Source organism: Helobdella robusta, assembly GCF_000326865.2.
Source record: "Helobdella robusta unplaced genomic scaffold HELROscaffold_31, whole genome shotgun sequence".
NCBI classification, from domain to species: domain Eukaryota; kingdom Metazoa; phylum Annelida; class Clitellata; order Rhynchobdellida; family Glossiphoniidae; genus Helobdella; species Helobdella robusta.
In genome coordinates this window covers 2,301,438-2,328,888 of record NW_008704544.1, presented here as the reverse complement: position 1 = coordinate 2,328,888, position 27,451 = coordinate 2,301,438, and the positions used below count along the sequence as shown (strand labels likewise).

Genomic DNA, 27,451 nt, shown 5'->3' with positions numbered 1-27,451 from the left:
GTTTACTAACATTTTTTATTTTCACACATATAATTTTATTAACATCATTTAATTAGCATATTTAAATTTGTTGGCCTAACTAACTCTATTAACATGGCTTGGTTTACTAACATAGTCACACATGCACAACACGCGCACTCCCGCACGCATTCGGTGTTGTGATGTGGTATTTGTCTCTCATCTTTTTCATCTCATCATTCTCATCTTTTCTATTTCGCACTTTTTTTAGTAGTTTAAAATCTTACGTAAGTTTAAACTGAGCTGAGTTAATTGCCTATAAGTAAGCTAGGGACTCAGTTTATTGACCATAGGTAGGTGAGGTGTGAGTTAATTGAAAGTAGGTAAGCTAGGGCCTTAATTAGATTGAAGTTTAGGTGAAATTAATATACCATAGGTAGGTCTAACTTCTTATCTTACTCGTTATGTGTTTGTTTGTTTTTACTTTGTACTGTTTGCTTTGCACTCACGCGATAAACATACAACACACAAACACATGCAAACGTACAGCCAAAAACAAACATGCATGCAAGTTCGTGCTTATCATTTTAATTTAATTTTTCCTAACCATTTGTTTTTACTAACATCTCCCTCGATGAGTGGCTGCCTTGACGTGGCGAGGGAGCTTTCCACTAAATGCTGCTCGTACGCGATGTTTCCTGAATTAACATTTTTCAACTGCTTTTTCGTGTTATTTATATTCTTAATTTCATTATTTTAGTTTGTTTATTTTGCACGTGTGTGTTTTTATACATAATTTACGTGTGTGCCTTGTCCGCATGGACTAAGAACTAAGCAGTTTTTTTTTTGAGTTTCGATCCTGTCTTGGGAAATAAATTTTTGACATCTCGCTTGACTTAACGTTTATTCGCCACTACCGAGTTGTAGATAAACGCCACAATTCGGTATTGTAGTGTATTGTTTTGCATTGTATTATATTACAATGTATTGTATTGCATTGTATTATATTGTAATGCATTGTATTGTATTATATTGTAGTGCATTGTATTATATTATATTGTAATGTATTGGATTGTAATTAATTGGCGTATGAAGTGTGTTTAATTAAATGTTATAAATTGATAGGTGTTCATTTTTTCACAAGTGAGCTAATGTTATTAAACGTACCTAAAGTTGAGTAAATTAAGGTTTAAACTTAGACTTTGTATATGTCCATGGGTTTGAAACGTGAACGAGCGAATATAGGTAAACGAAGTAATTGAAATAAACATATGTTGGACCTAGACGCATGTTACATGAACAAAACACAATTGAAAATGTATAATTTGGTGATCCAAATCTTAAGACATTGATCACTGTTTTGTTTTCTGTATTTACACAAACATGACTTTAATTTGCTGATACATCGTACAATATTTAATAAAGTCTCTCAAACAGTTAAATAAATGCCAACTAGTATTTAGCCAGAATTTTATTTAAATTATTAAAAGATGTTTTGAGTTAAGCGCAAGGGGAACAAAATTATTTAAAAGTGAAACTAAACAAAAAATGTATTATCGCTAGTTGAAAAAATTCGTTTTGCTGTTTTTAGCAATTAAACTACTTGTTTCCAGAGAAAAAGATGGCTGAATTAGAAAGCGTTTCAAATTTATATTCTACCATTATATGTTAGTTTTCAAACTTATTCAAGTTAATTTCACTAAAATAAAATAAAAAAATTTCTGCATACCTACCTGGGGTACACTGCACACTCCTCACTTTTCTAGCTTCTCGTCTGCCACTAAAAACATTTAATTATACTAATAAAAGTCTAGAATTTTTAAACAATTAATTTTTACAAAATCAGCAAGAAGTGCCAAAACAACAAAAATTGAATGGATGAATAGTAGCAAAGTGCTAGAACTACCAGCATGTAGAACTCTAACTTTTAATAAAAATGGTGATTTTTTGGCCATTTCTGATTCACAAGGGTGAGATCACTAAATTAGCAAAGACTTTTTTTTTCTTAATTTATTAAATGTCTTAACATAAATTTTAAACATTTCTTTAAACCATTAATGATTAATAGTAATAAATCATTAAACTTTGATTTTATTTATTTAGGAATGAAATAAGTTTTAGTTTAAAGCATGAAATAATTACATCACATACATACATATATAATACTTATGCATAGATAGATAGATATATACATATATATACACATAAATAAATGGATACATACATGTATACATAAACATCACCGCTTAAATATATTATTTCTTTTTAGTGTGAGAATAGTATCTACTGAAGATTATGAAAAACCCCTGTGGCAAGTAGCAAAACCGAAAACAGTTGAAGTGAAATTTTCTCCACTAGCGAAATATCTGGCAATTTGGGAACCAGTATCAAAAGATAAAACCACAGAAACTGTACCTTGTAACCTGCACGTGTATAATTGGAGGGAAAATAAACTGGTAATGGAAGTTGTACATAGGAAGCAGTCTGATTGGTCAGTCATTGCTCTGTTCTTTTTTTTTTTAATATTTATTTAACTTTTTTTATATTAAAGTAATTATACGGTTACACTAAGTTTTGCTACTTACAATAGTTATTTTATTTACTATTTTACTACTACTGATGAAAATTATATTTGTGATAATTTCAATTATTATTATGATTGTTGTTATTATTATACATTTTAGATTAATAGGATTTTATAATTATTTCATTATTGATACTTGGTATTTGGAGTTAGAAAATGAAAGGATGTTCTCATAAATAAGATGTTTTAATAGGTCTCCACAGTGGACCTCTAATGAATTTTTATGCTCGAGACTTGCAAACAACAGCGATATCCTATTCTATGAGGATCATAATTTTTGTTGGTTGATTTTTTTTTTAAACTTCAGTATTCTGTTTGTAGTTTCAATCTCGGTTTCAATGCTATTTTGTATTTTAAATAAGATCTGTTGACTGTTTTGGGTTATATTTGAATGTTGGGTATAGATTAGTCAAATGATTTTCTTTAACGAAGTCAAATTTAATTTTTGTATTGTATTGATTTGAATTGTATTGTTTATTATAGTGTTTTGTTGCATTGTATGTATTGCATTGCATTGTATTGTGTTGTAAACAAGCTTAATGTAAAAAATTTATAAGAGTAGAATGAAGTTTTGAAAACTTTTTTTTATAAATTTTTTTTTTCAAAATATCTTGGAAAAAATTTTGAAATTTGATCTCTTTTTTTTTACAAAATTTATATTTAACCATGAAACTTGACATACATTTCAACTACTTTGCACATGCAGCTCAGGTCAAATGCAAACTGCACATGCCCAAGATAATGTGCTACAGTTTGGCGGCATCTCCTGCATCATACCACGTTGTTATATCTGTTCTCGGGTCAAAGGTTAGCAGGATTCAAAGTTCAATCTTTTGGGTCATAGTAGTTCTGCATTTATAACAGATAAATCTGATTGTTACTCTTTGAAAAAATGTTAATTATTTAAAATTTTTTGGATGTTATCTTTATCTATAAATTCTTATAGGGAGAGCCGTCATTTGTTCGCCTCTACAAGTACCCCAACTTCTCATCGCCATCTGATGCACTGGCAAATAAAAGTTTTTTTAAAGCAGAAAGGACTGAACTCTATTGGAACAATGAAGGTTGTCCTTGATAGTTTGTATATTTACATACACCTGTGTATATACATATATATACATACATACATACATACACCCATGCATATATATACATACATCCATCCATATTTATACATATACACGTACATAAATTGTTGTTAATTGGAGTAGCATGTTTGTTGTTGTTTTGACTTTTAAGATTCTTACTAATGTAATTTATCATATCCAATAATAAGCCGACCTTCGATAAATAATTAATTTTGAAAGAACGCCCATCACACACAGGTACATCCCTACTGACGCTGACGTTTTCCGATAACTCGGAGGAATCATATTACGGAGAACAGCATCTGCATTATATAAGTACCAAACAGGAGAGTTGCCAGGTGCATAGGGGTGGGTTTTTTACTTTTTTAGTTTTTATTAATTTTAATTTTATTATTTTATATTAGTTTTATTATTTTGTATTTTTTTATGCGTTTTAGTTAATTTATTCTTTGTTCAAAATTATCTCAACATCATTTTCAGCAAAACCTGGTCCAATATACAGTATAGCTTGGCATCCTAACTCAAAAGAGTTCTGTGTTGTCTATGGATGTATGTTTTTTTTTTATGTATAATTTTATCTATGATTTTTAAAATGTATCTTCTTGATACTGATACCATATCATTTGATAGCACCATAAATTTTATCTTTCATTTTCATCATTCATCCAACTGCAGTAATGCCAGCTAAAGCCACGTTGTACAATTTGAAATGTGAACCAGTATTTGACTTTGGAACTGCCCCAAGGAACTTGGCATACTTCAATCCATTTGGCAATTATATCCTTACTGACAGCCTATTATTATCATTATTCTTTTAACGAATGTTTTTAGTATGTCGTTATTGACACTGCTGTAGTATAGTTAATAAAATTTTTTTTCTTTTGTTTTTAAATGTTATTTTATCCTGGTATAGGTTATGTTGTTGTTGTTGTTGATGTTTCGCAGGCCAACAAAATCATTTATAGAGAACATTAAATTCATTATTTATCGTCCTTAATGAATTGTTCTTCTTTTAAAATTTCCTGTAAACACTGTTGTGTTTAGCCGGATTTGGAAATTTGAATGGAGGTATGGAATTTTGGGATGTGGAAAAGCATAAGATGTTGAACAAGTTCAGCGTTGTTGACACGACATATTTCGAATGGTGTCCTGATGGCGTGCACTTCCTGGCTGCCACTTTGTCACCTAGGCTACGAGTTAGCAATGGGTCGGTTTTGTTTTTTTGTTGGGTTTTTTGCAAAAGTTTGCAATGCTATAATCCACATATTTGTTGTAATTTTTCAGTTTGAAGATCTGGCATTATTCAGGAATTAAACTGAGATCATGGGAGACCAATGAATTGTACTCTGCAATTTGGAAGCCTGTTAAGGAGGGTACACACACCGAACCAACGTTGAAATTCACTGCGTCACAGGCTGCTGTTGTGTCTGCCACTGCAACCGGTTAGAAGCTGTGTCCCTAGTGCCGCCCGCCGTTGTTTCAACTTAGCTTTTAGTGTCGTTCTCGTCAATGCTGTTATTGTACATTTTGTTATTGATGGTTTTATTTTTTTTTTTTACAAGTTTTTTTCTCTGGCCATACGTGGTTGTTAATATATTACATAAATTAACATAAATGTTTGCACCTAGCCAAGCCCGCAGCCTACGTTCCGCCAGCGTTGAGGAACAAGATGACGTCATCAACTTCAGGCACTCCTGCAGCCACATCAGCAGCAGTATACAAACCAAAGTTTAGGGAAGATTATGAACTGCCTTCTAACCTGAAAGAGCAGGAAAACAGTGGGTAGCTTGTGGACTTTTTGATGGCTGTGTATGGCATGCGCATTAGTAAAATTAATGCAAAAATAAATTGAAAATTAATTAAATTAAATTGTCACGCGATTATTGCGCGCAAATGTTTATGTTTGTTCGTTTTTCAGCTGTGGATATATATAATTAGAAATATTTTATCTAACTTCATTTTGCTACTTTTACTTGCCATAAAGTGGATAATTAATTAATTTTATTTAAATCAAACAACGACAGAACCAATGAGTAAGTCTGCCATGAAGAATAAAAAGAAGAGAGACAACAAGAAGGCAAAAAAACTGGGAAGTTCTCCAGAGAAAGCTGATGACGATGAAGAAGAATAATTCGTATCCCGATAATTTACGTTGTCTATCAAATAAATAGTTGTGCACGTTCGTTCCTAATATTGAGGTCCAGTCCGAATACCTTTCATTTCCCAATAAAATTCACAGTTATCATTTGGTTTTTATCAACATTGCAACAAGTTTCACTAATAAAAGCTAGATAGTTTCCGCGTTAAGTGGATGAAATATTCAAGCTTTAATTAAGCTTTAATTAAAACCATATCAGGAATCTGTTTCGATTAAAATCATTGATCTTCAATTAGACTTAACTTTAAAGTCGTGGAGTTGAACTTAGCGAAAATCATTTTGATAAAATGCGCTACATAAACATAACTATCAAAATTTCTTTTGACTGATAGATTGACTCGATGTTTTCTTCTTGATATCTATTTCTTTTCCTTTCCTTTTTCCCCGCAAGTGTAAACATGGCGACTCAAGTATCGAAAAAACGGAAGGTTTTTGTTCTTTTAATGTTCACTTGTTGCTTTATATATAAAAATATATTTGAAAAATGTAGAAAATTTCGTATTTTCGATGAGATTACTCAATAAAATCGATCAAATATCAATCACGAATACGATTGCTCGGGATTTATTTTTGTCTTTACTTTTGTTCGTGCTCATTGTTTTTAATTGTTTTATTCCAGTTTGTGAATGACGGAGTTTTCAAAGCCGAACTGAATGAGTTTTTCACGAGAGAATTGGCTGAAGATGGTTACAGTGGTGTTGAGGTGAGAGTTACACCAACTCGTACCGAAATTATCATTCTGGCAACAAGAACACAGAATGTGTTGGGCGAAAAAGGACGCCGTATTCGGGAATTGACGTCTGTGGTTCAGAAAAGGTTCAATTTCCCAGATGGTACAGTTGAAGTTAGTTTATTTTTTTTATAACATTTTAGTTAGGTGTATTAGTTCTTTACTTAACTTTCACCACATAGTATTAACAACAGTTTTTATGATAGAGAGAAACATAAAAGATAATGAATTTTTATATATTGTTTTTTAGCTGTATGCAGAAAAAGTTGCCACGAGAGGTTTGTGTGCCATAGCTCAAGCTGAATCACTGAGGTACAAACTCATTGGAGGTCTTGCAGTTAGAAGGTTGTTAAAAGTTTAACTATGGATTTTTAAAAATAAAATTTAATTCACTAAAAAATGGAGTGTAAGGTTTATTTTTTTCATTATCAGAGCATGTTACGGTGTTCTGAAGTTTATCATGGAAAGTGGAGCCAAAGGATGCGAAGTAATTGTTTCTGGCAAACTGAGAGGCCAAAGAGCCAAGTCGATGAAGTTTCTTGACGGACTTATGATCCACAGTGGTGATCCAATGAATGATTACGTTGATCAAGCTGTCAGACACGTTCTTCTCCGACAAGGTTTGTTGCATCATTTTTATTCAAATAAATAATTTATTATGTCAAATTTAATTTTTTATGGTTTTAAACTTTTTTAATCTATTAACATTTTAAAACGACATAAACCTGATTAATTGTTAAATTTAATACTTAATATTTTTAGGTGTCTTGGGCATCAAGGTCAAAATTATGTTGCCATGGGATCCTACTGGTAAGCTGGGACCTAAACGACCATTACCTGATCATGTGACCATCCTGGACCCCAAAGATCAGCCAATACCTGAGCAGCCATACTCTGAACAGAAAGGAACTAAACCTGTTGATCCCACTCAACAACAGGCATTGCCTCAATAGGTCAGTCATGAGTTATATCAATATTTTGGTATTCTTTACATTTGTTAAGTTTGTCTGTATTTCTTTACCTGAGATTTACTCATGCTTAAAGAATATTTTTTTATACATAAATTTTAATTTAAAATTTTTTTGTTTTTATTTTTTTTAGGTTATCTGAAAAATTGGGACAGTTTGAAATGTGAATGTTAAATATTGACAGTCAATTATACAATTATGTTAATTGCTGAATAAAAAATTTAATAAAGTGAATTGAGTTTCTATTGTCTTATTAATTTAAAAAACTCAACATTAAAATCGTTCTTCGTGCTTCAATGTTGAGTGTTTTGGCTGGCTATCCAATTCTTCTGTTTGGTATCTATGATGCCTTGCTCTGTGGCGGTTCCAAATGATGACGATTGATAAGAGGATGCCTGCAATCATGAACGATCCAACGGCCATGATGATGTAATTGGTGGTTGTGTATTTGAGGGGAAGCATGTATATCAGTGGCTTATCTGTTAGAAATGTATTGTTCCATGGATTACTGTTATATTTATTTACAAGTTTACATTTTCAAAGTTGTTGAGAATTTTCGGAGCACATGGGCTTATAATAAGATTAACAACCGCCTTTATCTCAGCCAATTCAAGTTTATGAAAATTACCTGAACTATCTTGCTTCATTTGATGCTTTGAACTATTTAATTTATAATAAAAAGTATTATGAAAATGAGTTTGGAAGTTTTATTCTATGAGAGACATCGCTAATAGTCTAGGATTATATGAATAAGTCACGTAGTTTCCATGGCGATGTTCAGCCACTAGGCAATTGAACTTTGATATTGAACAACTTCTGTTGGTGTGCTAGAGTGGCTCCAGTGTATGAGCTAAATTTTTTTTTAAATTTTTTCATTTGGAAGGAGTTGTGAATATCTTGCAAAAACATTTTTTTAACAAAGCAGCCTGTCAGTAAACACCACACTATCTCCAAAACAAATGAACATCAGTGTTTTAAAAGTTTATTATGTACATGTGTTATGCAAAAAAATGAACATGGAAAATATGTACAAAAATCGGAAATATTTACATATATATTTATATATTGTCAACGAGAAAAATTCAGTTGAATGTGTTCAGGTATAACAACTTTACTTAAATCTTCCAATCCCTTCTCAGGCTCCTCTGATATTAATATTGAAATCAAATTTTCTAAAACTTCTATGCACGCCTCATCCTTCTCCCACTTGTGTAGTTCTCTTAATATTATATACGTGTTGGCATCTTTCACTATCTTCCTACCAGCTTGGGTTGTGCAGAGCTGAATCAACAAATTTGTTAAATGTTTATTACAATGAAACTGAAACATTAAAACTCAATAAGGAACAATTGGTTACTTGGCTGATGGCTTCTATAAGAATTTTTCGGATAGTTGGATCACTTTCACGTTCTTTTGTATCTTCCAAATACTGCAACTCTATTGGCAACTTCTCAGTGTCCTCATCATCAAATACTTCAGGCCCAGCCAGAGGAAGTAAGAGTCTTGGCAGAATATCAACCTGCTCTCCAAGCAACCACAAGTGATCATCTGTAATACAAAAAATTAACCATTGCAATCAGTTCATTGTCATTACAGTACTTGATAAAAATCACCTACCAATTTCAAAGCAACAGTTCTTCACTGTTGCTACTATTCCGTGCTGCCTTATTTTTGACTCTTTGAAGGATACAAATGCTAGTAGCTTTTGAAAGATTAACTTTTCTTTGTCAAGGAAAAGTTTTCTTGCCTCTTTTTGTTGCGTCAAATTAGAGAAGAAAGATGCCAGGTGATGTAATGATGCGCAATTGTTAAAGAAAATTTCAATCAGCTTATACAAAACCATAGAATTATCATTTTTCATCAAAAAGTTCATTATCTTGATAGCACCCTCTTTCCAATGTGCTAAATTGGATAAACTCATGGAAACTTTCTCGGAAATCTCTCTTGATTTTTCAGTTGAAGAATTATTAATAATTTTTTCAAACAGAGTGGTTAATGTTTTATCGGATGCTATCATGTTATAAGTTGTATGTTCAGCAGATAAGTTTACCAGACATTTATGAGCTTGTAGTTGAAGATCAGAACTTTTCTCTGCCATGAGGTCTACTATCAAATCTGCAAATTTATTAGCTCCTATATTTTGTACGATAAAATTTCTACCTTCCTCAGACCCAGTTAGCCCCAGAAGATACTCAGAAGCTGTTAGTTTAATGTTATCTGCAAGGGACTTCTGTGATAAAAAATACACCAAATCATTGGCTGGATTGTTTTCTTCCATTTTTCAATCTAAATTAATAAAATTACTAATACTAATAGTAAAATTAATAATAATAAAAATAAAAATTACTAATACCAGTGAAACAAAAATAGAAATTTTCATAGTTGGCCAAGTATTTAAAAATTAAAATTGATATATAATATATTATATAAAATAAGAATAAGACTTATTTTTTTAAGTATAACTTATTTTTTTATATACTCTATCAGTTATATATATATATTATATAGTGATAGTCACTATCAACATCAACACATACATACAATGAAATTTTTGATTCCGAAAAGTTATCTTCAAACAATATTGATGTTGTTAATTAAAAATTTTAAAATATTTAATTTTTTTTTTAATATTATTTTAACTCAAACTCAGACAAAAAACAAGCCACAAGTTTGATAAATTTTATTATCGCTAGAATGTTTATCAAGACCGAATACAAAGACAAAACATTTTTCATTACAGAATTTCAAACATTTTATGGACAACCAAAAATATTAGCAATTGTCAATTTTAATAGATTCGAAGGGAGTTAGCTCGGATAATAATAAAAATTAAGGTTTCCACAACTTCAATATTCCATCTTCTGAAAATGTGGCAATGAGGTTCTGATGAGGATGATGAGCAATGCCTATGACGTCTTTCTCATGAATCTGTAACGCATGATCGTGAATTTGATTAATTAGATCGAAACTAATTACCAGATAAAAATTACAAAACTTTAATAACAAAATAATTTCATCATTGATCAGGCTTTTGAATATTAGTTTAAAACATAACGTTTCAATAACGAAACTACTATTGATTTTTTAATAACTAAAAACTGATTTATAATAACAAACGAAAGTGACTCAGTTAAAGACTAACGTTAAGTGTTCTTTCAAGTTTTCCCGTAAGTAAACTGAAGCAGTACATAACTCGATCCTCTCCAATGACATAGAGCCATTCACCTCTGGGCGACAACGTGCAGCACACAAAATCTCCACCTTCTCTTTTACCACTTGAAAAACTTTTTACAATTTGGCCCTAAGAAGAAACAGTGATTATAAATAAATTGAAAAAATTAAATAAATGAAAAAAAAACACTAAAGTGATTAAAAACTAACTTGCATGTTCATAATGACGACGGTGTTGGATCGATTGCATACAACAAATTGTTCAGTATTTTTAGGAAGCAACTGTGCACTGTGAACAGTAACATCAACACCTGAAGCACCACCAAATGATTTGTGTGTACTTGAACACTCCGTAGTTTTGATGTTCCATATCTTTATTGTACCATCTGAGCTGGTGCTGACAAATAAAATTTTTTCAACTTATTAGCCAAATTTTTTTCATTATGTAAAAAAGAAAACAAATATCAAAACATATCTTTCATTAAAACATCACCAAAACTTCGATTAACAGTTGAATGCAAACCTGATGATCTGGTGCATATCATAACTGAAAATGGCATCATTCACAAACGACGTGTGTCCTCTAAATTCTTTTAAAGCTTTACCTGACTTCAATCCAAATATCCTAAAAAAAACAAAAGATATTTAATCAAAAATAAAGTTTAAAAAATATTTCCTGAGTATACTGAGACTACAAAAAAAAAAGGGAAAACCTACTTGATGACCATATCAAATGATGCAGTGAGCAGCTGGCTGTTGTCCCTGGAGAAGTAGATTGATGTGATGCCCTTCGAGTGTGCCCTATCCAATTTTCTCAAACACTGACCTGTCAGAACTTTCCACACCTTGAAAATTTTTTTTAAATAATGTCCTCATTTATATTTTATGAAACAAGTTTTTAAATAATTCTATAAATCCACACTTTAAAAAATCATTTAACAGTCTCAATGTAAATTTAATAAAAACTAATAAAATACAGAACAAGTTGTTAAATGAGCCGATACCATGAATGTTAAAAACTGACCTTAATTTTTCCATCTTGTCCACCTGAAGCCAGCATTTCAGAATCTCTGCTGAAGTTCAGGCATAGGACTGCCTCCTCCATCAGCATAAAATTGTCTTGAGCCTGTAATAATTAAACAGGAAAAAATTGTATTAGAATGAACTCCTGAGAAAATTGTTAACATAACATAGAGGTCCATATGCCTCTATTCACTGTAATATCAAAATGTAAAATACTCAAAATAAAGTATATATATGCAGAGTTATCAAATTAACGTAAATGTAAATTATACAAAGCAAATCGTACAAAGTAAAATAAACATCACTCTATCAATTGTATCAAGTAATATTAGAATGAAAAACATTGAAAATAAATAATTGAAAGTTATTCAATGTAAAATTAACATGGTAGATAACCAGCCTGATATTTAAGATCCTTCCTAATCTTGCCAGTTGTGAAGTTCCAAACCTCGATGATGCCATCAACTGATCCGGTAACCAAATATTGGCCATCTGGTGAGAATCGAGCACACTCAACATGAGCTTTTTGGCCAAACTGTTTGTTCAGTTGGAGAATAATTTGTTAACGTTATCAAACTATATTTCATTGCTTTGACACATTTATAAGTCAAAACCCATGAAATAATGATAATTAATTTGATTAGATGATGCACTAATTTGAAATTATTTGTAAAATAGGTATGAGCATAGAAAAAAATGAAAAAAAATGCAAAGACCTTGAGAGCCCTAGAAAGTTGTGTTGGGTATTTTTCCTCCTCCTGTTCCTTCACAGCTGCCTTTCCCCTGAAGACATCGATGGTTGTTCCAGGTGGAAGGAGGCCCTGGTGGCGTTGCCAGCTGAGTGACTGGCTCAGCAGAGATAGAAGTCTGGCGGGGGGTACCACATTCACCTCTCCTGCTAGGGCCTGTGCTATGGCCACCCTCCTTCGCTCCTTTGATTGTCCCTCTAGATAGGCCTGTAAAAATGTCATTTTATTTTTTGTTTAGTCGAAAAGAAAAAAATACTATATAGATTATAAATTGAATGTATGCTGATGAAAGCAAGAAGAGTCAGACCTCTCTTGGGTCAAAAAAAGATCTACTCAGCATGTTCTCTAAATGAAGATATCTATCTGGATACTGTTGTTTCATCATAACCATGGGATCAGTTTGTCTCAACAAAGATCTTGCTGCTCCCAATTCTCTCAACTCTATCAGTTCTAGAACAATCTGAAAATTTTCAAAAATAAATTTTAAAGTTCAAAATCATTTTCAGTATAAAAATGTTAAAAAAACATTAGAAAGATTTCTTTAATAAGCAGTTTCAATAATGGTGCTATCAAAAATACCTGTTCATACAGATCAATAAGTTTTTGATCAGGCAGCTTGAGGGATTGTATGGCTTGCAGTACTGTATCCCAGTGGCCATTGTTGATGTCTGATACAAAGCTGTCTACAGAATCAACTGTGTTCAATGATATTCCTGTTTCTTCCTGAAACAAATATTTAATAAATAAACATAATATTAGGATAAAAAATTATTTTAAAGTGAATAAACATTATGTAAAACAGTTACACAACTATTTATTAATTTAATAAAAAGAAAATTGATGATCCCTACTTGCAGTACTGACAATGTTCTTGTCAATCCATTCTCTTTTAGAAATTGCTCAATGAGCCTTATGACACTAGAAAAAAATAACGAAAATCATATATATATATATATCTATGCATCTATATTTTTAATTTCATTAATTACATTATTATTTAACATTTAATTAAGAAATCAATTGTTTTGAATTAAAACAAGATAAACCAGATCATGATATCTAATATAACATAACTATAGAGAAATTACGCGTTAAATTCAAATTTTTAAAATTTACATAAATATTCATAAAAAAACGGAAGCTAACTCTGTCGATTCGATTTCCACGGCCATGTTTTGCTGAAAATTTAATATTTTTACGCAATCGGTAATCTCAATGTTAACAAGCGATAATAAACTTTATATTTATAATAAAAACATGCAAAGACATAAAAACTTTAAACGGGCTATTTGGCTTTCTTGGCTTATTTGTTTACGTACGAAACTGCATGGGTTTTAACGAACAACTAATACAAAATATTTACCTGACTAAACTAAATATTTTCAAAACAATATAATTAAATTTTATATTTCAAAATTATTGCTGTCAATTGAATTAAAAATATTGCTTTTTGTTTAAAAAACACAGTGGCTTATTGAAACCATGGTTGGCTAAATTACAAAATTGCACGGGTTTCAACAAACAACTAATACTAAATATTTATTTGACATAATATGTTTGAAACATTGTAATTAAATCCGAAATTTTTGTTTTGAAAACATGGTGGCTAACCTACTGTTTAATAAAGCAATAAATAGGTTTATTTAGAAAATTGCAATGTTCTCATTAAAATTGACAAAAATAATTTCAAATTATATAATTCAAGTCCGACCATAAAAATATTAGTTCTTTGTCTCTTTGTGTCTTATTGAGCTTTGCTCAATCTCCTTGTTCATCAACATTTGTCTGTTTGTCTCGCTCCGTTTTAATGAAAAAGAGTTGCAAACGTAGTCAGTTAAGGATGAAACTTTAACCGATTTTTCAAGTTCAAATAATGTGAAAACTTTTAAAAAAGTTTTTGTTAAGTCATGCATGATTTTTGTACTGCTACTGCTGCTGATGACAATTTCAATAAGAGCTGCTTCCATTCCTCCATCAAACAGTTTCTGACAGATTTATGCGAGTTGGCCGTCATATATAACTACAAGCTCGATATCTATGGTAGCATCCACGTTCTAGCAGACGGCTTAGAATTTTCCAATTTGTTACTGAATGAACATTTGGAGAAGCAGAAGGAGAACAAGCAATCTCTCATTAACAACAAAGTGAGCAACAACAAAACCAACATCATGCATACCAGCAACATGAATAACAACGATAACTTACATAATAGCAACATCACTGATGACTCTTCTCATAGTTTGATGAATGAAAGTTGCCAATCCAAGTTGAGTGACAGCATAAAACAAATAAATTCATTCTCCAAACTTCTTTATCAAAAAAATGGCTGTCTAAAGAAGAAGAATAGAAGAAAGCATTTAGAAGTTGTTAATAAAATGTTAATTGCAGATTTGGAAAGCAAAGAAGAAACAGTTTACAATGATGATGAAAATAATTTTTTGATAGAAAATGATGCACAGCCAACTGAAAAAGTTCTTCAGACCCATCATAAATCAACGATGGATGAAGAAGAAGAGCATCTGATTGACCCAAATATTTCTTTATCTAACATTCAGCAATCAGCTGGTGACAACAACAGTTCTCAAAATGTAATCACAGACATAATCAAATCTTATTTGATAAATATGGGTGAATCCAGTGAAATAACTAAGGATGATCAAATTGAATCAAACATTTATTCCTGTTCAATTTGTAATGCACAGCTAAATTCAGTGGAATCATTTGAAATCCATATGAAGTTTCACTCTTTGCTTATAAAATCAGAAGATATACTAGAAAGCTTATCAAATAATTCTAACTATCTTTCAGGTATTAACATAAACAGCAGTTTTTACTCTAGCATATTCAGCAATTTTACTAACGATGTAATTGCAAAATGTAATGACCATGAATCTTACAATGAAATGTTCTCTATAAAAGAAAATAACTTTGTTAACACCAATGAGTTTAAAAGCTATGAAAAGTTATTTAAAAGATTGAACTGTAGCACATGTAACCTATCATTTAGAACCATGGATGGTCTGAAGTGTCACATAAATTCAAAGCATTCTCTTAGAAAAACATACAAATGTCAGTTCTGTCCAAAGGTTTTTCTCACTAGACAGGCTTCATATTCTCACAGAGTTAAAATACACTCTTCAAGCATCAACACAAAGAATGTCAAAAATATCTGAAAGACATTACACTGTTTATATATAATAAAATTATTTCAATGATATTATATATGAAATTAATCAATGATACACTTATAGAATGAGATTTACTGATACATCATCTATATTTCTTTTCACTTAACTTACTCATTTAACATCACATTCCATGGTCACACGTAGCCATTCTATTCAAATCATTCTCATATTATTAAGCATTCAAGTTTATTATTCCATTTATTACCACATGTGTACATTTCATTCAGATGAATATCTCAATAATTGCAGTTTCTGATACGCACAAACTTTATATGTACACGCACACACGCAAGCACACACACACACATATATATATGTATGTATAAGTATATATACATAATCTACACCAGGGTATCGTTGCATTATTTATATATCTTTTATTTATATATATCCTTTACTTGTATTGTATAATTTATATACACAATTATTTATTATATCTTTATTACAAACGTTTGAGATGTGTATTTTTGTAATTTTTTTATATGGTATATACATATATGTGTGTGTGTATGTATATGTGTGTTTGTGCGTGCGTGTTATTATGTCCTACCGTATCTTTTAAAAATTTTTGTGATTGTGGGAAGTTTGTGGAAATTTTTAAACTTTGGTGTTAAATATTCTAGTCAATTGCAGTTGTCGTCTGTTGTTCATCGTGTTAACTGATTTTCGCGTTTTTTCTCTATAAAATTTAGATAAATGGCAAGATCGTTAAGATTTTGAAATTGTTGTATTGATGTAGTCTCTAGTCGTTTCATGTTGATTAGTAGTTGATTGTAATGTAGTAGTTCATGTGATTTGATAATGTGCACAAACGAGTTTCATTATATCTTGCTATGTTTTACTTCCTCTAAATGTATTTTTTACCGTCATGTTTCTTTACAGATTCTTTGTTGATTTAACACTAACACATGATGGCAGTGCAGAATATGTGGCGTTGGTAGTCTGTACTTACACTTTTACTTTGTTGCTGTATTTGTCTGTCTGTTTCGTCGCGACACTAGAGCACAGAGCAACTGATTTTGAGATGCAGATTTTAACACTCTATTGATGATCCATTGACCGTCTCTTGTTAGTTCTTTTATTACGTGTTTCGAAATTCTTGATCAGTTTCGAACAAAATAGTTTTAATTAGAACATTTCTGTTGCATTTATAAGCAGTAATGTTCTTCGAGAGTTAGCGATTTAGTAACAAACAAAACTTCTTGGATACTTTTAATGAGATTTCCACACATATTTATGAATTCATTACACACACACACACACCCATCTAATCATGTGCATATTTAATAGTATGATACACTGATCGACAGACGCAAATGCACGTTTGTACCCATCACGTATATAAACATATCTAGATACGTTTTGCTTAGTCTCAACCGTATACATACACATTAGACACATATACAAAGACATACACACTACACACATATACATACGCATACACACAGACTTGTACTACGCATACATATACAAAAAATGTTTTTAAATAATGTGAGCTTCCCTAGTAACGTGCTGTATTAGATGAATATTATATCATTTACTCTTAGTTGTATTGTGATCGTCAAATTTATTTTATTATTTAAATAAGTATTATTGTCATAGTATTTTTTGTGCATAAGATATTATGTGAAATTAACAATGAAACAATGTTGTTACATGGTAATTAAATCATTACAAAATGTCTTCAACTTATTTTCATAGGCAGAGCAGCATGTTGCTGATGTGTTATGCAAATCATAATAAATTGTGGTATGTTTGCAAAGTAGTGAGGAAAGGAAGCATAGAAACTGTGTAATTCTGTATCAGTATCCATAATGTTTTACATGTTTAAATAGATCTGACATTATTGAATGTTATGTGAAATAGTTTGAAAGTTATGTGAAATAGTTTGAAAATTATCAATTGAATATGCAATGAATGTGGCAGACGTTACACTTCATGTCGGTGTTTAATCTTTATTTCAAACGTAAAGTGACTTCAATCATTTTCAGGCAATAATTTTCCAAACACCTCACTAGGGATGGTTTGCTTCTCAAGTTCAAATTCTGTGTATAAAATAGTGAAAGAAAATTCAAGTAAGACTGATTTAGGAATTACTACTACTAAAAAATATAAATTCTAAGCGTTTGCACTAGGTGTATGTACTACATGCTTGATGAAATTTTCGTGTACAGATGAAAATAATCTTCAACCGACCTTCAGTTATATCCTCTTCATCTTCATTGTCGTCATCTATGTCTATCTCGTCTGGATTTTTTGTTTCAGCTAGTTGTCCGAGTTCGTCATCAGTTGCCTGCCCTCTCACAAATCTAGGCAGATGAAAGAAGTTTAGTAAAAGTGTAGAGCCGACTTTTTTAATGTGCTAATAAATGCTGGAGAAAAAACCATTGAATTGAAATAATTGAGATGAATAATTTGAAATGAATGAAATTAAATGATTAGATGAAATGTTTAACGGAAATCGACAAAAAATTATTGAAATAGAGTGAACCAACTAAAATGGCTGAATTGAAATAACTGAATAAAAAACAAACTTGGAAAGTCCAGCCATGTTAGCTGAAGATGCTACTTCATCCTTCTTAGATTCCTCCGCTAATTCTCTTGCCTTCTTCTCCAACGATCTCATGCTGTCATCCACTGCACTTTCAGCTGTTAATTAATTTTATTTTTAAATTAATTGATTGATTAAAACTCAAATAAAATATCGTTTAACTACCGCAACACCAAGCTAACCTTCATGAGCTCGTTTGGCAGCATGAGCAGATAGCATCTGAGCAGACATGAAATTAACCTGCAGAAAATTATAAGTATTTGTTTTGTAAAGACATTATTTGATTAATATCGTTAATTTTCAGGTATAGTTATATACAAACGTCTTTAATAATATTGTCTTTGATATTATTGTAGAATTTATTTATCAATAAACCGTAATAGTTGTACATGTTAGCACATCTATTTCTAACAGCTTGAACAAACCTGCGTGTTGAAGATGGCCATGACGCTCCTCTTCGTCCTCATCATCTCTCTCAATGTGTCCTCATTCCCATGACGGATCTCAAAATCCTTCCAGGTTTTCCAGAAGTCGACTGCCACCTAAATGAAACAACATCAGATTAGGTCGGTTTTGTAACTCTACCTGAAGATTAAATTTATATTTTCATACCAGAATCGTCATTGCTGCGGTAGAAACTTACAAAACCAAAAATTTTTCATCATTAAATAATTAAATTTATATCAACAACGAAAGCAAACTACTCCAGCAAAATCCTGTAAGCAGCGAACAATGGTTAACCTAAATATCACCAATGATAATTTCAAAAACCGCCATTGACAAAAAACCATAATTAAATAAATAAATTAGTTAATTAACTAAAAAATTAATTAATTAAAAGTATAAAACCAATAGACAGACCCTGGGATCACACATCTGAGAGCAGTGGGCATATATGGCTCGCGCCCTGTCAATCTCACCGAGCTTGCACTCCAAGTCGGCAAACCTCATACTCATGTCCCTGGGATTGATTTTATTATAGATGATAAAATTATAGATATTATAGATAACATGGATTATAGAAATTTATTATATGGTGTGATAGTGTATGATGGAATTATCATCATCGCCGTCTTGGTTCATCACAATCATCATTGAATATCATCATTGAAATGATGACATTAGCAACATCATCATCACTATTTTCATCATTTTTTCAGTACCAGTTCTCATATTATAATTACAATCATCACAATAATTCTCGTCACAGATAGCTCATTTGTCATCGTCATCATCATCGTCATCATCGACGTCATCACCATCGTCGTTGACGTCATCACCATCGTCATCCTAACTTGGCCTGGTCATCAGTGAGTGCTTCGATAGCCTTATGATAAATACCCCTTGTATGTGTAAGGCCGTACAAATCCGTCGCTCTTCTAATGTACATGTTGTACATCTGGCGGAGAAAAAATGACGGTGCAGCGATTAAGATGTGATGAGCGCTAAATGTAAATAATACTACAACCGCTGCTACTACTACTCTACTACTACTACTACTTCTACTACTACTACTACTACTACTACTACTACTGATACACATTGCTACTGGTAGTAGTATTAACAATACAACTTCTACAAACATTACGAAGACTTCTAAGAAGATTACTGCTGCTACTACCACTGATAATACTATTACTACAATATCTGCTCTGCCACTTCTACTACTACTACTTCTAGCAATGCCAATATTACAAAACAATATTACATAGATAAAACAGAAATACACATACAACATCCAGAGAGAGAGAGGGAGAGAGAGAGAGAGAGAGCGGGAGGGAGAGAGAGAGAGGAGAGGATGGAGAGAGATTATTCACCTCGTATTGATCTTCAGGTAGGACCCCCTTAGTAGCCTTGTCGTACACCTCCATGGCGTGTCGGGCCTGCCCAAAATCTTCTTCAAGTTTTGCATACATCAGGTAGATAGCTGGCGCAATATTATTATCATTATTATTCATTATTATTATTTTTATTATTAATATTAATCATTATTATAATTATCAGTCTCATTATTAGCATGAAAAAATAATAATAAAACCTTGTATATATGCTGAATTCAGTAATTTAGACAACGATTGCGTGTGTTTAACAAGTTTATGATTTCGTGTTTATTTGCTTCAACGCTTCACTCATTAGCAGAAGAAACACCACAACAAAAACAGCATTCAAACTTTTCCATCATCACTTACGTTTAGCGAATTTGGCAGGGCACTTTTCGAGGCACTGTTCAAAGAGATCACGTGCCCTCTCCAGCTTGTCACCTTTGTAACGCGCTATGAACTTTGTCAGGTACGTGTTCCAAATCTCATACACGTTGGGCCATTTAAATAGTGCTATGCCCTTTTCGTAAGCCTAGAGAGTTTTTGATGATAAATATCTCAATGAAAATTAATAAGTACAACGAGAATAACCACAAGAATAAAAATATTTATGTTGTTACCAGTATCATTTATACCAGTAGTAGCAGCAGTAGCAGTAGTAACAGCAGCAGTAGTAGTAGCAGTATTAGTAGTAGTAGTATTGGCAGCAGTAGAAGCAGCTGTAGTAATTATTTTCTCATAGTAGTATCAGAATTAAAAATTGTGAAGCTGACTATGGAAATTATGAAATAGTTTTAAGGTATTTGTTAGATGTAACCAACACTATCATTAATTAATTATTCATTTTATTATTACTACCTTGAAAGCTTCTTCAAAGTAGTTGAGTTCCTCTAGATATGTGGCGTAGTTCATAACTATCTGCGGATTGGCTATCTTTAAATCGAGTATCCTATCATAGACTGACTTGCAAGACTGAGAAGAAATCATGAAGTATCATGTTATGTATCATAATTTATATTTTATAATTTATCATATTACATATTGTATTACATATTTATTTAATTAATTATTTATCTATTACAATCCTCCCATCAATATTTCCAGAGGCGTCAATAAAAAACAACACAGTGTATTTAAAAACACACGTGAAACAACACATTACACACAGAATGAGTGAGACTGGCAAAAACCTACATACATACATACTACAAATACATACATAAATACACACTCACACTTACATACATATACAAATACAAAAAAAACAACACCATATGTGTTCCAAAAGTTTCTTCTAGATCAGCATACAGTGCCCAAACTTTCAGTGATTTATACAGTCTATTTTGCACTGGCTCCGTCTTTTTTTGAATACAGTAGTGAATTTTAAATAAATTTTAATAATTCAAGATTTTAATCCATCATAAAGATTTCATCAATTTGTCATAATTATCTGATAATTATAACCATAATTAAATATAATAAACAGTAAAACAAACAAAAAATGATGCACCTACCGAATCATAGAAGTCTACAATGCCAGCAACAGGTACGACAGCCTTTTGGAGAACTTTACGAGCCTCCGTATAATTTCTAACAGAGAAGTAAAAATAAATTATACAATTTAATAATATAAATAAATAATTAAATTATTAAAAAAACTATAAATAAATAACAATAATATTTAAGATGCATTAGGCCAAGCTAGCTAGCGTTAATGCAACGATCATGACACTAAAAAAACTACTCAATGATGAATCAGAAATGAATAAAAAGCTAAATAATATTAAAAACAACAACAACAAATAATAACAATAAAATAATAAGAATAATAATAAGCAATAAGACTCACTCGTGCCTAAGTTCCATTTCAACATACTCACAAACCAATGATGCTAGCTCATCGACATTCTTAAAGTCTGCCAGCATACCTTTTTCGAAAATCAGACGAGCCTTTCAAAGAGTTGAGAATAAAACATGTCATTATCATCATCATTTTTAGTAGTAGTAGTAGTAGTAGTATTAGTATTAGTAGTAGTATTAGTAGTAGTAAGAGTATTACCATCAAGTTTATTACCATTTTATCGAAATGACATTAATAATCATAGCACCACATTACAATAACATTATCACAAGATATCACGTCATCACAGCAATCTCACTCACATCAGTAATTTGACCAGCATCCTCGTAGAATTTGGCAAATCCAACCCACAAAGTGTACAATTTTCCAGAAGCCTGTTTCGGGTCGACTATCTCCACGGCCTCAGTGTACGTCTCTACAATCTGTACACAATAATTTATTGTACACTACATGAAAAGAATAGATGAATGAATGAATGAATGAGTGAATGCATGAAAAAATGAATAAATATATGAATGACTGACATAATGAGTGAATGAATAAATCGATAAGTTAAAAAGTAAATAAATTAATGAACAGATAAAGGTAATCATTATACACATCACCAATATTATTTATTATAAAATTCATAATTTTCTTCATCATCATCATCATCGTCATCGTAATCACTTCACCATCATCATCATCATTGTAATCACTTCATCATCATCATCAAAATCACTTCACCACCATCATCATCGTTACCTCTTTTGGTTTTCCTTCATAGAGTTTGATCCTCTTGTGCCATTCATGGACATTGTGAGGGTTTTGCCTTAGTAAGACGCTGCATGATACATAATAAATTGATAATGGAATAACTATATATATATATATATATATATATATACATATTATGTAGTGTACCTTACCTATTAAGTAACAAAGGCCTCCTTTCCATGAGGTCTTCCAGCCTAGCCAGATGCATTTCCAACTCCAAGTCATCTATTTGTTAGTTGTTCAATTAAACAATCAATTAATTAATTCATTTATAATTCACTGATTCAATCATTCATTCATTCAATTAATCATTCATTTAAATATGTTCACACAGCTAATTTACAGGTTAATGATTTCACTTGAAAGAATATTACATATTAATAGAATGGGTACATGATGTATTAAATACGAAAACTTGAACCAAAAATTAAGCCAATATCAAGTCATTGCAACAACACACAAAACACAGAAACAAGTATATAAAACATCACCAACTAAATGTAAAAATACACTCAACACCAATTTACATCTACAAACAAATAACGGCACATCCCTATTTTACACTAACATCACTAACCATCTTCGGTGGGGCCCAGTGAATTAGTTGCCTCCATTTTTGCTCTGATTATTTGGTCCTCAAATTGAGTGTAGGCATCGAAAATTTGTGTGAAATCCCTGACAGTCATGACACTTAACATGGCTTCTTCGTAGATATCTCGAGCCTGTGCAGGAGTTTCGATGGTTTTTGTGAGAAATATTTGCCAATTTCTACCTTTCAATGTTGAAAATTTTAATTTTTAGTGTGAATAAAAACCATTCATCTAACCCTTTCAAAGAGCTGACTTCTAACGTAATAATCTGCGAGAGCATTCCACAGCATACCAACCTGAACAATTTCATTCCATTCATTTTAATAGTAAAACTAAAATATTAAATGGGTATATATTATTTAGGTAGTACAGAAAAAAAAATTTTAGCATCCCTGATTAGAGCTGATAACAGAGAAAATCAGATAAAAGTAAAAAATTGATAAGGGTAGATTACTTGGTCTGTGTATTTCTTGATTCCCTGCCTCACAATCGGCTCAACCTTCAGAGAAACCACTTTGGTCGGATTCTTTGAGACAAGATCACATAACTGATTCCACAGCTAAAAAAGTTTTATTTAAAATTTTTTAATAATTATCAAATAAATAAACAATTAAAAGATGATTTAAAATAAAAAACCTGATGCTTTGACTTTCCATATTTTGATTGGAACTTGTCATCATTGATGATTTTGACCAGCAAGATGGCTGCCTCGTCCAGTCGATCAACTGACTTCAAGTAGTCAATGAAATCTTCAGAATCTTCTGGCATCAACTGTACATTTTAGAACAAGAATTTTATCAAAATTTTCAAAAAGTTAACTAAAGTCTCAAAACAATATTCTAAGATGAAGTTTTCAAAGCATACACCAGCTTTATAATATACATAAAAATAAATGAACTTTATAATAATGAGCATTTTAAGTACTTTTAAAATTAAAAAAAACACACCAACCTTAAGATATCTTCGATAGCATCTGACAATAGTTTCCTGCAAATCAGGATACTTCATGAGGAAGAGAAGATACAGATTCCATATCCTCTGGTGTTGGGTGATGGGTAGGGATCGCAGGGCTCGATCGAATGCTCTTCTCGTTGTGGTTACGAAGCCCTGGTCAATTAGGAATTGTAGGTACTCCAACCAAATTCGTGGCATCTGGAAGGGGAGATGTTAATATTGTTTAAAATGGATACTAATGCAGAATGAAGCAGATATAACAACAATTTTTTGAAAGTATGGAATAAAGTTGATAGTCTAAACTTACAATATGATCCAAAAATATACTCTATAGGATTTGAAGTATGGAAAAACAAAGCAATTGAAAAAGTTCATAGTTAAATACCTTATGCATGAATGTGAGTGATCTTTCAAAGGTGCTATTGAGATCTTTATACATGTTACTATTGATATTGATTCCCTTAATCTGAACAAGTCTCAACTTTAGGTAACTATGCCAGATTTTATAACTGCATTGGGAGAAAATTTCATCTATTAGAAAATATTAAAATTCTTTTTTTATATGTTTTAATTTAATTATTGTTTAGTTCATTTGTTTTTTAAAAATTATGAATAACATGACATGAAAGGACATAAAAAGCAACAGATGAAATTAAATTTGATTATCAAAAGTAGACAGACACAGCATTATTCATTGAAATTTGATAATTGTTCAACAATAACCTCTTAAAATAAAAATCATCCTAACAAAATTCAGCTAGTAGTTAGATGTTAGAAGTTCTGTTCTAAGACCTAACTCCTAAAAGTTACAACTAACCTTCCAGGTAGTTCTTTGAGGGCTCGTTCGTACAGCATGTTGATGACGTCATTGGGGGCAGATTTTTTGTGTTCGATATACCTCAACCAACATTTCACACTGTAAGGATTTCTCAAGATTTCCTCCTCATATGGAATGTCTTCCTCTTCCTGTTTAATTTTCATGTAAAGATGAATGAAGGTAATTCTAATTAGAAAATTAGTAATTACAAAATAGTTTATATATTTTTTACACTTTATTATTAATTTAAATTTCAAATTAATAATAAAGTGTAAAAAATAAATTTAATTTTAAAATTAAATTTTTTAAAGTTTAGTAATTTACTTAATAACTTAGTTAGTCAGGAAAGAAATTTTTCACAATTATTGTTTGGAACAAATTAATAAATATTACAAATTTCCTCACAAAAATAATGTCCTCCATCACTTCAGTTAGATTTAAATGTTAAATGATATAACAAAAAAGTACGAATGAATTTGTTTATCTTATTATCGCCCAAAACAAAAGAATAAAGACTGATGGATAGAAAGTATAGGGTTGCCGGCATTGACTTTCTTAAAATTGTTGGCTTATTGGCTTACTTTTGAAATTGCATAGGTTTTAACAAACAAGTTATGTATATGAAATATTTACTTGACTTAACTCGATATAATTTTATAAAACACTATATAACTTTATATAACTCTATATAACTCGATGATAACTCTATGTAACTTAATATAACTCTATAAAACTATAATATATTTCTATATAACTCTTTATTATTCGATAATACTTTATATAGCTCTATATAACTTTAAATAAGTTTATATACATTTTTATAACTCTATATAACTCTCGTGTATTATATGTATTTATATATCTATAAATCATCACCATCTATAAATATTTTCTAATTCAATCAAACCATAATCTTGATGTTGAACGCATATTGGTTTCAGCTTTTTTGTTAATAACTTTTTGAAATATTAAGATAATACAAATTTTCGTTTTGAGTTTATTAAAGTGATTATTTCTTTGAATAATGAAATGAAAACTATTAAAATAAGATGAATACTTCTTTGTAAAATCTGTGCTGAAAATGACGTCATTTTAAAACTATGTAAAAAACAACATGAATTAGCGAATTAGCCAATATAAATTTCTAGCTAGGTTTTATGTTTTGTCGATTTTAATCATAAAATACTATAACTGTGTGTGTGTGCGTGTGTGCGTGCGTGCGTGTGTGTGTGTGTGTGTGTGTGTGTGTGTGTGTGTGTGTGTGTGAGTAGAATAGAACCCATAAGATCGTATCTTAATAGGAAAAGTTTATGATTGTTTAACTGGAAATGTCGTGCAACGAAGCCATTTTTCTTTTAATTGTTATTTATACAGACTTTTATTACAATGTTCATAATAATTTTTATCAAATAACTGGTATTTAGGTTTGTTGTATCGGTGCACTTGTATTTTTTATGCTTCTGGTTAAAAATTTTACCTTTTACGGTTGATTTATAGTTTCGTCTATTTATCTGTTTTATTGTTATATGTTGTAATATCCGATATTTCTTATTTTATGTAAATTTATTAATTTATAATTATTATTTTTTTGTTTCATTACTAGGTTTTATCAATTTGGATTTTTAATAAACGTTTTTGGATCTATTGTTGTTCTGATGTTATGGCTTTATTGTAGTTTTTCTATTGCCTGCTTTGGAACACGCACTCACACAACACGCATACGCATACACACACCACACATATAAATACACACAAACATACACATTATTAATAATATATATATATACATATATATATATATATATATATATATATATTTCCGGACTGCTTTAAAACCTCGAAAGTTATTCCCATATTTAAAAAAGGAGATAATGCCGACATTAATAACTACAGGCCGATTTCTCTACTGTCTCCGTTGTCAAAATTACTAGAAAAAGCAGTTTATGTCAGACTATTTTCTTTCTTTGAAGTACATAAAATTATTTGCAACAACCAATATGGTTTTCGCCCTAGCCACTCAACGGAACTTGCTCTACTCGATTATGTCCATCACATCCTCTCCAAACTCAATGACAAAAAACTCTCAGTTGGTTTGTTTTTAGACCTTTCGAAAGCATTTGACGTTATTAATCACAGCATCTTACTTGATAAATTAAGTTGTTATGGTATTCGAGGAGAAGCTCTCGGGTGGATTCAAAGTTATCTCTCACATCGGAATCAATACGTCACTATTGACAATTACCAATCTTCAAAGGCCTTAACTTCCATTGGGGTACCTCAGGGATCAATCCTCGGCCCACTTCTATTCCTAATCTACATAAACGACATTCATAATATATCTATTGGAACTAAATGTATACTATTTGCCGACGACACGAATCTCCTATTTACTCCCGACGACATTTCATGTTCAGATCATATAAATTCGGTCCTTTCAGAACTTTCAAACTGGTTTTCTTCTAACAAACTTACTGTCAATCATTCT

At 31.1% G+C, this 27,451-nt stretch overlaps 6 protein-coding genes across 6 annotated transcripts; 3 read left to right on the top strand and 3 right to left on the bottom strand.

Moving 5' to 3' along the window:
• Positions 1–1,468: 1,468 nt before the first annotated feature.
• Positions 1,469–6,038, top strand: HELRODRAFT_192345 (hypothetical protein). Its single transcript, XM_009022448.1, has 13 exons — positions 1,469–1,625; positions 1,805–1,928; positions 2,228–2,449; positions 2,736–2,821; positions 3,249–3,349; positions 3,489–3,606; positions 3,868–3,978; positions 4,111–4,179; positions 4,306–4,406; positions 4,662–4,837; positions 4,915–5,072; positions 5,259–5,408; positions 5,655–6,038. The coding sequence occupies exons 1-13, from the start codon at positions 1,580–1,582 to the stop codon at positions 5,759–5,761; spliced, it is 1,569 nt and encodes a 522-aa protein (XP_009020696.1). The 5' UTR covers positions 1,469–1,579; the 3' UTR covers positions 5,762–6,038.
• Positions 6,039–6,186: 148 nt separating this feature from the next.
• Positions 6,187–7,471, top strand: HELRODRAFT_175017 (hypothetical protein; the record flags this gene model as incomplete). Its single annotated transcript, XM_009022447.1, has 5 exons — positions 6,187–6,216; positions 6,408–6,632; positions 6,769–6,863; positions 6,951–7,138; positions 7,281–7,471. 5 exons carry the CDS (start codon positions 6,187–6,189, stop codon positions 7,469–7,471), a joined length of 729 nt encoding a protein of 242 aa, XP_009020695.1.
• A 1,083-nt stretch (positions 7,472–8,554) lies between these two features.
• Positions 8,555–9,764, bottom strand: HELRODRAFT_82006 (hypothetical protein; the record flags this gene model as incomplete). The annotated part of the gene is made up of 3 exons (XM_009022446.1): positions 8,555–8,767; positions 8,844–9,034; positions 9,104–9,764. 3 exons carry the CDS (start codon positions 9,762–9,764, stop codon positions 8,555–8,557), a joined length of 1,065 nt encoding a protein of 354 aa, XP_009020694.1.
• Positions 9,765–10,315: 551 nt separating this feature from the next.
• Positions 10,316–13,601, bottom strand: HELRODRAFT_175015 (hypothetical protein; the record flags this gene model as incomplete). The annotated part of the gene is made up of 12 exons (XM_009022445.1): positions 10,316–10,414; positions 10,629–10,787; positions 10,868–11,054; positions 11,181–11,282; positions 11,375–11,502; positions 11,682–11,783; positions 12,129–12,215; positions 12,397–12,636; positions 12,737–12,889; positions 13,009–13,152; positions 13,281–13,347; positions 13,576–13,601. 12 exons carry the CDS (start codon positions 13,599–13,601, stop codon positions 10,316–10,318), a joined length of 1,494 nt encoding a protein of 497 aa, XP_009020693.1.
• A 735-nt stretch (positions 13,602–14,336) lies between these two features.
• On the top strand, positions 14,337–15,602 carry HELRODRAFT_175014 (hypothetical protein; the record flags this gene model as incomplete). The annotated part of the gene is made up of 1 exon (XM_009022444.1): positions 14,337–15,602. The coding sequence occupies one exon, from the start codon at positions 14,337–14,339 to the stop codon at positions 15,600–15,602; it is 1,266 nt and encodes a 421-aa protein (XP_009020692.1).
• Positions 15,603–16,812: 1,210 nt separating this feature from the next.
• On the bottom strand, positions 16,813–25,460 carry HELRODRAFT_100710 (hypothetical protein). The gene is made up of 24 exons (XM_009022443.1): positions 25,372–25,460; positions 24,967–25,115; positions 24,535–24,658; positions 24,147–24,347; positions 23,832–23,966; positions 23,650–23,754; positions 23,432–23,491; positions 23,183–23,327; positions 22,758–22,830; positions 22,594–22,672; positions 22,152–22,271; positions 21,838–21,938; positions 21,503–21,578; positions 21,260–21,346; positions 20,847–20,960; positions 20,358–20,520; positions 19,986–20,095; positions 19,464–19,567; positions 19,030–19,129; positions 18,594–18,710; positions 18,351–18,408; positions 18,152–18,266; positions 17,814–17,926; positions 16,813–17,662 (listed from the first exon to the last, which is right to left on the bottom strand). Exons 1-24 carry the CDS (start codon positions 25,387–25,389, stop codon positions 17,595–17,597), a joined length of 2,535 nt encoding a protein of 844 aa, XP_009020691.1. The 5' UTR covers positions 25,390–25,460; the 3' UTR covers positions 16,813–17,594.
• Between the last annotated feature and the right edge of the window lie 1,991 nt (positions 25,461–27,451).